Source organism: Bombina bombina, chromosome 6 (assembly GCF_027579735.1).
Source record: "Bombina bombina isolate aBomBom1 chromosome 6, aBomBom1.pri, whole genome shotgun sequence".
In the NCBI taxonomy this organism is placed as follows: Eukaryota; Metazoa; Chordata; class Amphibia; order Anura; family Bombinatoridae; genus Bombina; species Bombina bombina.
The window spans coordinates 715,269,392-715,284,414 of record NC_069504.1 but is presented as its reverse complement, the minus strand read 5'-3'; the positions used below and the strand labels follow the sequence as shown (position 1 = coordinate 715,284,414).

At 40.4% G+C, this 15,023-nt stretch overlaps 1 protein-coding gene across 1 annotated transcript; it reads left to right on the top strand.

Moving 5' to 3' along the window:
- Positions 1 to 10,529: 10,529 nt before the first annotated feature.
- On the top strand, positions 10,530 to 14,552 carry LOC128664585 (beta-1,3-galactosyltransferase 2-like). The gene is made up of 3 exons (XM_053719402.1): positions 10,530 to 10,579; positions 12,419 to 12,522; positions 13,247 to 14,552. The coding sequence occupies exons 1-3, from the start codon at positions 10,530 to 10,532 to the stop codon at positions 14,299 to 14,301; spliced, it is 1,209 nt and encodes a 402-aa protein (XP_053575377.1). The 3' UTR covers positions 14,302 to 14,552.
- Positions 14,553 to 15,023: the final 471 nt, after the last annotated feature.

The window sequence follows — 15,023 nt, the reverse complement described above, 5'->3', positions numbered from 1 at the left end:
ATTCAAGCGACAGAAGACCTCAGCGAAGCCAGCAGAAGTCTTCATCCAGACGGCATCTTCTATCTTCATCCATCCGGCGCGGAGCAGCTCCATCTTCAAGACATCCGGCGAGAGCATCCTCTTCTCACGACATCTTCTGAAGAAGGAAGTTTCCCTTCAAATGATGTCATCCAAGATGGTGTCTATCACCCAATCGGAATTAAGGGGGAAAAAATCCTATCGGCTGTTGCAATCAGCCAATAGGATTGAGCTTTAATCCTATTGGCTGATCCAATCAGCCAATAGGATTGAGCTTGCATTCTATTGGCTGATTGGAATAGCCAATAGAATGCAAGCGCAATCCTATTGGCTGATTTTATCAGTGGCGTCACTAGGGTTGTTGTCCCCCGGTGCGGTAAGTTATGGTGTCACCCCCCCCAGAAAGCAGACACACACAAACACAAAAACACACACATACAAACACTCAGACACACACACAAAAACACTCAGGCACACACACACACAAACACACAAAACACACACATAAAAACACTGAGACACACAAAAACTCAGACACACACATACAAAATATGTAAACTGCACTGCATTCATTATAAAGCTCATGCCTAGAGCTGCTCCCTGGCTCAGTAGAGCATCAAATGAAAGATAAACAGTTCACTCTAAAAATAAATCACTAAAGAAAAGGTTTAGGTGCACAAACTATGAAAATTCTGCTCTCTGACTCTGTTCCAAGTCTGTCAGTGCACAGCCCCAGGCCACATGCCTACCGCTTCTTATGGCCAATCACCTCTGCACTCTGCCCACCCCCAGACCCCTGCCCACCCTCCCCTCCTACCTCTTCAGTGTGCACTTAGTGTACCGTAACCATACCGGTCTGGTGGGCATCATACGTGGCTCCTTCACTTCACTTTAGAGACAGTGTCAGGCGGTCAGGTGCCAGGCATCCCCCTCACAATTTTCCGGTTCCCGTTTAGAGAGACAGCACAGCAGTGAGTGACTCCACTGCTCCACACGTCACTGAGCAGTGATCACAGAAAGGCAGGCAGGTTTAGGCTAGCAGCGCAACTTCGCTAGCCCCACGGCACACCCACAACATTCATAGTGAAATTGGGCAGGGGAGGAGAAAAGTACAAACAAGCAAAAGCAGCCAGGAAAACTATTTGTGGAAATTGCAGCGCTGGCTCAAGGGGCAAAAAAATTAAGTGTCTTCAACTTCCCCAGTCACACTAATGTTCACAAATGCTGACCCCTCTAATAAAAAAAATCTATGCATCTCTACGTTGTATTTCTTTGAACTTCAACAAAATGTAAAAAAAAAAAAAAAAAATTCTGGTGGTGTCACCCCCTGGAGGGTGTCCCCCGGATGCAGCACCCCCCTAGTGACGCCACTGAATTGGATCAGCCAATAGGATGAAAGCTCAATCCTATTGGCTGATTGCAACAGCCGATAGGATTTTTTCCCCCTTAATTCCGATTGTCTGATAGAATTCTATCAGCCAATCGGAATGTAAGGGATGCCATCTTGGATGACGTCATTTAAAGGGAAACTTCATTCTTCAGAAGACGTCGTAAGAAGAGGATGCTTCGCGCCGGATGTCTTGAAGATGGAGCCGCTCCACGCCGAATGGATGAAGATAGAAGATGCCGTCTGGATGAAGACTTCTGTCGGCTTGGATGAAGACTTCGGCCCACTTGGGCTGAAAAAGAGCTAATGCCCTTTTAAGTGCAATGCCCATACAAATACCCTTTTCAGGGCAATGGGGAGCTTAGGTTTTTTAGATAGTTTAATATAGTTTAATTTAATTCTAAAGGTAAGTTTAAATTAATTATAAGATAGGGATGAGTTAATATTTAATTTAAAGTTAGCGGGTTGTTAGGTTTAGGGGTTAATAGCTTAATTTAGTTTAATACATTTATTTAGTTGCGGTGGGCTCCGGGAGCAGCGGGATAGGGGTTAATAACATTATGTAGGTGGCAGCGGTGGCGGGGCGGTAGATTAGGGGTGTTTAGACTCAGGGTTTATGTTAGGGTCTTTAGGGGTAAATGTTACTTGTTTCTACCATAGAAATCAATGGGATATCTGACAGCATCAAACATAAGCTTTCGCTGCTTTCAGACTCCCATTGATTCCTATGTCATCCGTGGCCTCCAGGGTGGCAGATTGAAAACCAGGTACGCTGGGCCGGAATAGTAGCGAGCGTACCTGTTAGAAGTTTGATAACTTGCAAAAGTTATCAGATAGTGCAAAATTTGTATTCGGAACATCTGTAATGACGTAAGCATCGATCTGTGTCGAATTTAGACCGGCGGATTGTATGTTACGTCACAAATTTCAACTTTTGCCGGTCTGTAGGCTTTGATAAATAGGTCGAATCAGGCTTGCTACAATTACGCTGCGGAATTCCAGCGTATTTGCGGTTGACGGCTTGATAAATATCCTCATTGAGTGGTAAGCACCTATAATTTATATTTAACTCTTTACTAGGCTATTTTAAAACTGGCCTTGCAGCAAGTGTACATCTGCTGTCCACATTTAACAAGCTGTATGAGCAAGGGCTTCCAGTCATCCTGATTGGATTGGGATGATTTGAATCCGCAACACTTTAGGTGGCGAAGAGGTTAAGAAGCAGCAGTTTTAAGACCGCAGTTACTTAACTAAGCAATTTAGGCTCACTCGTGCAAGCCTGAAATGCTGGGGCTCTTAAGATGCATTTGCAGCTTAATAAATAGAGCCTATTCAGTCAGTTTTTATGATTCTGTCACAGGGACCTCAGTCTTAAATTTTGCCAATATCTCAGTGTTCCCCTAAAGGGCTTAATTCTTTCTGCTCCTGTTATATTGTATTTCTGTGCTGCTATCTATTTTTAGACACTTGCCTGTCCTTACTATTCTAAATCATTATGGAGCACACTGGTACAGCTAAAGTCTTCTTAGGACATATCACTGATCCCTTAGAAGGGCAATTTCTGGACAATGTAACCCCTTATCATATGTGTTTGCTATGTAAGGAAGTGTTGGTGTATCCCCCTTTTCAGCTTTATAACCTATCTGCTGAGTGTGCGTCTTCTGCTAGACAAGGTCAAGCAGCATTGCATTTGCAACAGAGTACTCAGAGATGTTTTACCCACCAGGGTTTTATCCCCTGGACAGTTCTACAGACCTGCCTCCAAACTTACAAATGCAAAGGACAAAAAGAACCTATTGCTGGCCCTGGGCTCATCTGGGACATCCCTAAGGAGCGACCCATCTAAGTACCCTGCACCCTCCAAGTGTACAAATTAGTCCTCCTCAGTTTAGGTCAATTATTTAGAAACCCAGGATCACCCTTCTGAGGGGGCTTTCATGCCTCCACCAGTTAAACACAAACCCATGCATGATGAAATGGCATAACCCTTGCGGAGAAATGCATTGCTACTGTTTTTAATAAAGTTACTTAATTTAAGTCCGTTGCTTGTGAATTCCTTGGTGCTGATAATTCATTCACTTACAGCTTTCTTTTAAACAATCATTACTAATTTAAAGCTACTTCTAATGTAAGAGCAATTGTGCCCTTTTTTTGCATTGAAATTGGATATACTGCACTATAAGGCACTTTTTATTGTTTTAAATAACAGAAAGAACCCTTTGCAGGTCCTGGGATCATCTGGGACATTCCTAAGGAGCGACCCGGCTAGGTACCCTGCACCCTCCAGGTGTACAATTGAATTAGAAACATCCTTCTCAGCGGAGGATGATTATTTAAGAAACTCAGTATCCTCCTTCCGAGGAAGTAGCAGAAGTTGTTTAATTTCAAATTGGAGCACATACATGCTCTCTTGCAGGAAGTTTTTACTTGCCTTGGAGATTGAGGACCCTTCATCGGCAGACAATCAATGAAAAAAGATTGATAAGTTCTTTAAGGCAGTCCCAAAAAAAGCTATCTACCTTCCCGGTTCCTGATGCGGTTTCTGAGCTAATTAGCAAGGAATGGAACAAACCAGACATTCCCTTCGTTCCCTTCACTAAATTTAAAAACATGTTCCCTTTGCCCTCTGAAAAATTGGAGACTATTCCAAAGATGGACGTTGCTATTTCCACTTTGGCTAGGCAGACTACCATTAATTTAAAGGACAGTACCACTTTTAAGGATCTGATGGTCAGAAAACTTTAAGGTTTCCTTAGGAGATCCTTTCAGCTGGCAGTCTATGTTTCGTCCAACTGTTAGTGTAGCCTGTGTATCTGCAGGTACTGCAGTATAATGTGACATTATCTGACAGAAATATAGGGGTGCCAATATTTGTGGGCATGACTGTATGTATGTGTGTATATATATATATATATATATATATATATATATATTAACTCAATGCAAACCCAAAATAACAAGGGTTTCTAATAAATGTTTAACCCCTTAATGACCACAATGTACCCTGTATGTCACTGGTCGTTAAGTGTTTTTTCAGGACATAATAGCACAAGTCTAGCAAGAACACGCTATTAATGCCCTCCCTCCAGCAGGCTTTGTGGCATAGAGCAGTCTCTACGCTGGTGGCAAGACCGCGCTATAAAACAATCAAGTCCCAAAAAAAGGCCAGCGACATACAGGGTACGTCGCTGGTCCTTAAGGGGTTAAATGATTGGAATGACCTTAAATTTGAAAAGACCACAAAAAAGTATGCACATTACTTTGTAAAAATCTTCTAATGGATTGGAATAGACTCCCTACAATGCTTTTTTTATAGTGTGATATAGAAAGAAAATTTCCAAATTGTGTGTCCCTCTTCTCTATTTAATCATGTGACATGACAGCTCTGCCCTCACTTGAAAGTAATACAGCACCTGTAAAAAGCTGACTAGAAAATATTACATGATCATCAAAAAGGACAATTTATTTTATAAGATGAGGAGTGTCCATAGGTGTCCATAACATGTGGGATATATTTCTTGCCACTAGGAGGAGATCAAGAACTGTTACAAGAGCTTAAATTCCTCCCACCTCCTCTTTCCACTCAGTTTGTTCTTGGCCTCTGAGGAGAGAGGTTGAGGGAAGTGCACTGCAAGCAAGATTTTATTATTTTCTATCTTATTATTATTGGGAGCTCAGAACTGACTTGAGACCCAGTACCCCTCTTCCATCTTCACTCAGAGAAGACTTCAGGATAATGTCTCCAATATTCTGAGTGAAGCAGGGGTAAAGGAATACCTAAATTATAGCATGTCAGTACTCTCACAGGTAAATCTCTCAACAAAATTGCAATCAGACGTTGCAGGGACCCTGTCTCTTGGCCTCCACTTGAGGGGATGCTGGTATATCCATGAGTTACCTCTGCAGCAGTGGTGTATTTAGGTTTTGTGCTTCCCTAGGCACTCAAAATTCTGCTGCGAAACTCCCCCCCCCCCCCCCTAGGTTTTAGGCTATTTTTCGGCCATAATATTTTTTGGTCAGGGTATAATGTGACTTTCTTAAGATTAGGACACAAAGAAGGAACAATTGTTTCCCAATGTTGTTAGACCAACTTTTTCACATTCGCACATTTACACACACACACAAACACATATTTGCACACACACAAACATACATTCACACATTAACACACACATATTTACATACACACACAAACATACATTCACACATTTACAGACACACACTCATATCTACACACACACACATACATTCACACATTTACACACACACATATTTACACACATACATTAACACATTTACACACACACATATTTACACACACACAAACATACATTCACACACAAATACACATATTTACACACACACAAACATACATACACATATTTACACACACACAAACATACATTTACACACATACACATATTTACACACACACAAACATACATGCATACATTTACACACACACACACACACACACACAAACACGTATTTACACACACACAAACATACATTTACACACAAACACATATTTACACACACACACAAACATACATTCACACATTTACACACATACACATTTACACACACAAAAAAAAACCTTTATAACTGCTCTGATTTAGGTGGACAATAAACTGATAATGAAGTGAATATGTTTATCCTTGCATGCAAGCATAACAGGCATTGATAAGGTTAATGAAATCTGTGCTAATTACAGATCCATCACAGCACAAGTGTAGGAGCAAGCTAATGACCTCTGAGATAAAGATTTTATTTATTCCCTGGGGAAGGCTGAGAGCAAAATGAGACATCAATCTGAAGAGACAGATCCTCTGAACGGCTGTTTACTTGGAATTCTCCTGACATGTTATTTTAAAAAAAAATATTTTTTCTCACCAGCCTAGCCTTGCTGTGTGCCTGCTGCTGCCTCCCTCCTAGCCTTCTTCCCACATGTGCAGCTACATAGGAAGCTGGGAGAAAGTGATTGGGAGCAGGAGGTCAGTGTCTTGTTCTCACTCAGTCATTTCCTACCAGCCAGCACAGATCTTGGAGGCCCCTGTTCAGGATCCATAGTAGGCAGCCAGCAGCACCTGTCTCTACTGCATACAGCGAGTAAGTGGATACTCAGTCTCACAGTCGATGTATGCAAGACAGTAGGTCTCCTGCTCAATAGGCAGTGCGGCCGTTTTATACTTCCATGTTGCTTTATTTAGTTTCTCTGACTGTAGAGTGAGAAAAATTGCTGCCCCCTCCCAAGCTGCCGCACTAGGCCCGTGCCTTGTCTGCCTAGGCGGTAATACGCCCCTGCTCTGCAGTATATTTACTTGCACTGGATGGGTTCACTGCTGGATCAGCATTCTGTGAGGAAGAAAGGCCTCAGCAAGCTGGTAATATACAGTAGAGAGGTGCTGCAAACCAGGTAAGTGACTCAGACACTAAACACAGCCTAGAAACTATCCCTAGTATTCTCCTTGTATAGCAGACATCCCAACCTGCAAAAACTCATTTCAGGGAGGTGGCTTCCCCCGCTACTGCACCGCCACCCCCCCACCCCAGTTATATATTGGACACCTTGAAACCCTAAATATGGTAGAGACTTATCATTAAAGTAGCTTCCCACTAAAGTCACATAAAAAAGTAGCTTTATTGCAGAACCACATACAACAAACCGATTTTCCAGTGATTGTATGCTTGTTGAATGCGTAAATATTTTAGAATATGAAGTTTAATTACGCGCAGTAAATAAGGTAGTATTTGTGTTTTATTTTATTAAAATCAATGGGGGCTTTTTGGTTACTGATGCATGCTTTGAGGGTTCTATAACGTCCCAGCAACTAAAGGCATTCCTTAAAGAAACATTTTTCCGGATTTGGGCCACATTGGATCATGGTACTTGGAGTTTCAGGGAGATTTCATTCCATTTGTTGGCATCAGGGAGTCGCTATTACAATCAGGGAGACTCCCTGAACTTCAGGGAGAGTTGGGATGTCTGGTATAGGTACTGCATAGTTGGAGGTTTTCAGCCTTTACACATAAAATGTATTTTTTTCTTAGGGAAATTATTTTGCTTTTTTATTGTCTTTTAGTGTTCTAAAGTGTCTGTTTGTTGTATTTTTTGCTAATACACTGATAATATAAAGTTTTGGAATCTATCTTTATCTCCAATTACCTGCAGTTTTGTTTTGCAGTCATGTCTGTACCCCCACTTAATTTGACTGACCCATTAGAAGGGACCCCTAGGAAACATACTGCATCCCAAAAACTTTCTGAAGTTCATTTTCCTTTTTTATTATGCAAAACTGTTCCAGTGGACCAATCTAACCAGTAATGTGTTAATTGTGTCCCACATATCCAATTCACAAGCCATAATCCTGTCAGTATGACACCTGGCAGACAATTAGTACCCATGTCTGTTTTTGTGGCCCAGGGGGATTCCACTGACTTTTCTCCAGAGTTTAAATCCAGTCTCCAAAAGACTATTTTAGCGGCTATCCCCAAACCAAGTAAACAAAAGCGCAAATCAGGAGATTTACTTCACACTACCTATAATACACAGGGTCCTATCCCCAGGATTCCACCAACCTTACAAAACTCTGACTCGGATGAGTCTCTGTCTGAGGGTTCTGAGAGTGAAGTCTCCTCTGAGGACCTTGATTCTATGCCTGAGGCTGATTCCACATTAGATTTAAAGTGGATCATATCCGCTTCCTACATCAGGAAGTTTTGAATACCTTGCAACTATCAGAACCAAATCCAGAGGATTCCAAACCTGTAAATAAGTTGAATCAAGTTTTTAAAGCTCTGCCTAAAGTGCCTAAGGCTTTTGATGCACCAGACTTTGTTACAGACTATAGAGCCAAAGAATGGAAAAAGCCAGGCATTCCTTTTGCACCTTCAAACAGGTTAAAAAAATTAATAATAAAAAGTATCCACTTTCAGAGAACAATTAAACAGCCTAGGAAGTAGTTCCTAAGGTTGATGGAGCTATTTCCAACTTAGCTAGATGCACTGCTATTCATCTAGCTGGAGGATAGTTATTTGTTTAAAGGGCCATAATACCCAAATGTTTAAACACTTGAAAGTGATGCAGCATAGCTGTAAAAAGCTGACTAGAAAATATCACCTGAATATCTCTATGTAAAAAAGAAAGATATTTTACCTCAAAAGTTCCTCATTAGCCACCTCCCATTGTAAAGGATTTCTAAGCAGCATATTAGTGTGTCTGTCCTGGGACAGCTGAAAGGATGAGCCTCGTGAACTCTCATATTATTTCACCAATCAATTAAAGGAAGCTTACTATGAAATCTCATGAGAGTTAAGTCAAATCTCATGAGATCACAGTAAGAGTTCATGACCTCAGCACTGCTGATGCTGATTGGCTGCTGTTCATTTTTTTTTTTTTTTTTTACCTGCAGCTGGGAGCAGCTGAGTATAACTTTTTACACAGAACTTACTCTGCTGAGCTGAGGAGATTGTGAGGTAAAATATCTTCCTTTTTTACAAAGAGATGCTCATGTGATATTTTCCTGTCAGCTTTTTACAGTTATACTGCATCAGATTCAAGTGATTTAGCATATGAGTATTATGTCCCTTTAAGGATCCAATGGATCGCAAATCTGAGTCCTTGCTTAGGAAAATATTCTCCCAATTGGCTCTTCAGCTTAGACCTGCAGTTGCAATTACCTATGTGGCTGCTGCAGCAACCTTCTGCTGTGATTCTCTTTTTCAGATGGTTTCTAATCGATTTTGTGAGGATATTACCAACTGCATTAATCTCCCTAATATGGCTAATGTTTTAATTTGTGATGCAGTTTTTGACATAATCAAAATTGATGTCAAGAATATGGGGCCTAACTATCAAGCTCCGTATGAAGCTTGATGCCCCTTGTTTCTGGCGAGTCTTCAGACTCGCCAGAAACAGCAGTTATGAAGCAACGGTCTAAAGGCCGCTGCTCCATAACCCTGTCCGCCTACTCTCATGAGGCGGACAGGAATCGCCACAATTAAACCCGATCGGGTTGATTGACACCCCCCTGCTGGTGGCCGATTGGCCGCTAGTCTGCAGGGGGCAGCGTTGCACCAGCAGCTCTTGTGAGCTACTGGTGCAATGCTGAATATGGAGAGCGTATTGCTCTCCGTATTCAGCGAGGTCTTGCGGACCTGATCAAATCAGGTCCGCAAGACCATTGTAAAATAGGCCTCTATGTCTCTTGCTGTTTTCTGAAGGAGAGCTTTATAGCATAAACTCACATGGTTTCCAAGAATAGGCTATTATCAGTCCCTTTTGAATGGTAGATGTTTTTGAATCAGAATTGGATTATATTATTAAAACTGTCTCTGAGGGAAAAGGGGGCTTTTCTTCCTCAGGACAAGAAATCTTTGGGGAAGTACAAACAAACAAATTGTTTTTGTTCCTTTCGCTCCCCTAGAGATCAAAAGTCCCCTTCAACCAGAATTATAAATCCTCCAAACTTTCCTGGAAACCATGATCTTCTTGGTCTAAAAACAAACAGACCAAAAAGAACAACTCAAATCAGAAATCTGCATGAACATCAGACCTCCATAGGAACGGTTTCATCTGACTCGTGTTCCAAAGGATCCTGTAAAGGTGGCTGCCTTTGTTAAATGTGTTCAAGATTTAGAGGATATGGGAGTGATCTAAACTGTTCCAATATCTCAACAGGGTCAGGGTTTCTACTCCAACTTATTCATTGTTGCAAAGAAGGAAGGCACTTGTCCTATTCTTAAAAACTCTGAACAAATTTATTTGGGTACCCTCTTTCAAAATGGAAACAATCTGTACCATCTTGCCTACAAATCAGGAGGGTCAATTAATGACAACTATAGGATTTAAAGGATGCATATCTGCATATTGCAATTCACAAGTATCATTTCCAGTTTCTAAGGTTTGCTTTTCTCAACAAGCATTACCAATTTGTTTGCCCTCCCCTATGGTCTGGCCACTGCCCTCTCCCATCTTCACGAAGGTTTTTATGGTCTCTCTTAGCAGTGATCAGAGCTCAGGGAATATCTGTTGTTCTTTATTTGGACAATATATTGGCCAAAGCTCTGTCTCTTTCTCTGGCTACTGCTCATACCCACAGAATGGTATCTTTCCTTCAAGAACATGGATGGGAAATCAATGTCCCCAAAAGTTCATTATCACCAGCCACAAGGGTAATTTTTCTGGGTGTGATAATAGATTCAGTTCAAATGCGCTTATTTTTCATGGAACTTCGAAGATCCAAAATCAGACTGCCTGTATTTTTCTACAGATGGTTTATTCTTCATCTGCAGCAAAATGTATGAAAGTAGTGGGTCTTATGATAGCAGCGTCAGATCCGGTACTTTTTGCTCGCTTTTATCTTCATCATCTCCAATTGTCCATGATTTAACTGTGGTCAAAGGAGTGTTTTGATCTGGAAAAGCACATAGAGCTCAGTTCTTCAGTCAAACAATCTCTCTCATGGTAGAGGGAAAATCCCTGTTTGACCATTGTAGCTTCTTTTCTTTGGCATATCTGGACCCTAGTCACTATGGACACAATTCTGATGCTTTGGGGCACTAATTGAGAGTCTTAAAGGGGGCAGGAAGTATGGTCCCCTCTGGAGGCGAGGTTATCTATCAAATCCTAGAACTTTACATGATTCTACTGGCCCTTCAATCTTGGACCCTTCTCAAACAGGAAAAATTAATTTGATTCTGGTCAGACAATGTCACTGCCGTGGTGTACATTAATCATCAAGGAGGAACTCAAAGTCCCTTCGCTATGCAAGAGGTATCTCACATTCTGTCTTGGGAAAAGGAAAACCACTGCACCCTATTAGTCTTACATTTCGGGAGTGAACAATTGGGAAGCAGAATACTTTATTCATCAGTCCATCCATCTAGGCCAGGGAATGGTCTCTTCTTCAGGACGTGTTTGATCAATTAGTCCTGAGGTGGAATCTTCCAGAAATAGATCTCATGGCATCCAGATTGAACCATAAAATTCCGGTTTATTGTGCCAGGTCAAGAGATCCAAGGCCTCATGTGATAGATGATCTTGTCTGCCCTCGTCTGGCCTATCCATTTTCCCGTTTGATTCTTTCAATACCTCTTGGTAGAAGAACAAACAGGAATTGGCTTTTGTAATTATCATAATTCTCATAGCTCTGGAATGACCCCACAGAACTTGGTAAGCGGACCTACTACAGATACCATCTCTTCCTCCATGGGCTCTACCCCCTAAGGAAAAATCTGCTGTCTGAAGGACCCTTGTATCATCCAGATCTTAAATCTCTGAATTTGATGGCAAAGAGGTTGAGTGACTAGTTCTCAAAAACAGAGGTTTCTCAAATTCTGTAATATCTACTTTACTGTAAGACAGAAACTGTTATGCAGGAAATTTATCATAAGAGTTGGAAAGCTTACTTACTTTAGTGTTCTAGAGGTTTCTCTTGGAAATCTTTTAGAATCCCTAGAATTCTTCAGTTCCTTCAAGATAGATTAGATAAGGGATTATTGGCTAGTTCTTTAAAGGGTTAGATTTCAGGATTATCGGTTTTGTGTCACAAAAAAATGGCCAAATTACCTGATGATCAAACTTTTGTCCAAACCTTGGTGAGAATGTGCCCTGTTATTAGACCCATTTCTGCCCCTTGAAATTTAAATATGTTTCTTTCTATGAACCTATGCACTCATTGGACCTATAGTTATTGTCATGGAAGGTTCTCTTTCTTCTACCCATTTATTCTGCTAGAAGAGTTCCTGAATTATCTGCCCTGTCTTCTGATCACCCCTTCTTGATTTTTCATCAAGATAAAGTGGTCCCCCAGACTAAATATGATTTTCTATCAAAGGTAGTGTCTTTAGAAAATATTAATCTGAAAATTGTTGTTCCTTCTCTGTGACCAAATCCTTCTAACCCTAAGGAATGCCTACTTCACAATTTGGATGTAGTCAGCGCCTTAAAATTCTATCTTCAGACTACTAAAGACTTTAGTCAGTCTTTTAGCTTGGTTATTCACTTTTCAGGTCCAAGAAAGAGTCAAAAGACTACAGCCGTGGCCTTAGCATCATGGCTAAAACAGACCATTCATACTGCTTACTTGGTTGCAGGAAAAACGCCTCCAAAAAGAGTAACTGCTCATTCTAATAGATCTGTATCTACTACTTGGGCCTTCAAAAATGGAACATATTTGCAAGGCGGCAATTTGATCTTCTCTTCATACCGAAGCTGCTTTTGGCAGTAAGGTCCTTCAGGCCACAGTATTTGGCAAATTGGAACTGCCATCATTTTGTCCCACCCATCCTTAACATGGACTCTCAGCTTGGGTATTGTATCTCACATGTTATGGACACCTATGGGCTCTCTTCATCTTGCAAAAGAAAAGAGAATTTATACTTAACAATAAATTTCTTTCTTTCGAGATGTGGAGAGTTCATAGGACCTGTCCACATTTTTACTAGATGGGCGATAGTTCTTATTTGCACCTCTTAACCCTGCTTTCTATCTCTCTCTTCAGCTCGGCTATATGTAAACTGAGTGGGGAGATGAGTTGAAGAAATTTTGAGTTAATATATGCTTCTTTTTAAGATATTCATGTATTCCTAGTAATTTGTTTTTTACAGAAATGCTGAATCACTTTTAAGTGATTTAATATATGGGTAACGTTCCTTGAAAACATTTTCATAAAATATGACTGTGTAGCTTTTGCTCCCATTCACTAGAGCTTTACCAGCCACCAAGTCTAAAGTTTGTTTTGTTTGAGGATTCTACTTATAGAAAGTAAGAACTGTATCTTTTTAACAGCTATTACTGTTTGCATCTCTAACATGAGCTTTAATGTTTTGTTTTCACAGGAAACTCAGAGTCTTCTCATTTTGGTATTAAAATGATCAAACATCATTTCTGGTATTGCTCTAAATTTTCCATTCTGATATTGTTCTGTATTTCTGGACTGATCATCTATGTTTACAAGACTGATACCTTTGGAGACTACATAAAATACTTCAGTGAAGACAGTCAGGAATATATATATAACTCTTCTTTTCACCATCTGTTTAAACCTCCATATCCATACCCTTACACGTTTCTTATCAATCAGTCACACAAATGCCTGAACAGGAACCCCTTCCTCGTTCTTCTGGTGGTAGGCAAGATGAATGATATGGCAACTAGGAATGTTATTCGAGAAACTTGGGGAAATGAAAGTAACTATAACAATGTTGATGTAATTAGAATTTTCCTTGTGGGGGTTTCTCCCATGAGACCAGACATATTTCAGGGGCTTCTAGAGAAAGAAAGTGAAATTTACAAGGATATTGTACAGCAGGACTTTCAAGACACATATAACAACCTGACACTTAAAACTCTAATGGGTATGGAATGGCTGACAAAATTCTGCTCTAATGCCAGATATGCAATGAAGATAGACAGTGACATGTTTCTCAATGCTGAGTACCTTATTCATCATCTCCTCCATCCTGAGTTACCAGTCCGTAAGAATTATTTCTCTGGACTAATTGTGGCTAACACAGTACCTTACAGGCGGAAATCTTCAAAATGGTATATACCAAAGGCAATCTACCCCAACAACACCTACCCACCCTACTGTTCAGGGCCTGGGTATGTTTTTTCAGTAGATATGGCAAGAAAAATCTACAAGATGGCGCAAGTTATTCAGGTCATTCATTTGGAAGATTCCTTTATGGGCATTTGCTTGGATAAACTAAATATACCACCAACTACACCTCCTAAAGGAATTTTTAATGGGCACCGGATTGATTACAATCGCTGTGCCTTTAACAAACTGGTTACAGTTCACCATTATGAGAGGGATGAATTAAGGAAAATATGGCCTGATTTTTGGAGCAAAAGAACAGTGGAGTGCAAGAAATGGGAGGGAGAAATTTAGGGTATGTCAGATTCAGAAAAAGTGGACTTTTGTAATTATTGACATGATGGTAGAAGAGGGTAAATATGTAATATCCAGCTGGAATAAATATTTTTTTAAATAAGAGGAACATATAAGTGAGATAGAAGAATGAGTAGTTATTTGGAGTAACAAAGTAATATGGACGACATTGCATGAAGGAATAAGATTGTATATAGGAACTTATTAACTAATGCTACTGTCATTGAAAAACTGAAAAAGATATTCTCCAAGGGAAATGGTATGCATTATATGGAGATATTAACAGAAAACTGGAATATATTCTGAGTTGGTTGCACAGAGTAAAATGTTGCATATTTTTTTTAGTAATTTTATATATAGATACTGTTAGAAAAAAACACCTGCGGTTGCGGAATGGCAATCACCGTAATGCAATCCCCATTGATGTCTATGGAGAAAAGAAAGTTACGTTAAAACCTAACACTCTAACATAAACCTCTAGTCTAAATACCCTAATCCGCCGCCTCCCAACATCGCCAACACTAAATAAAGTGATTAACCCCTAAAACGCTGCCCCTAAATAAACCTATTAACCCCTAAACCGCTGCCCCCACATCTCCAACACTAAAATAAAGTATTAACCCTTAAACCGCCAACCCCCCACATCGCAAAGACTAAACTAAATCTATTAACCCTTAAACCACCGGCCTCCCACATTACAAATTATTAAATTAACTATTAAC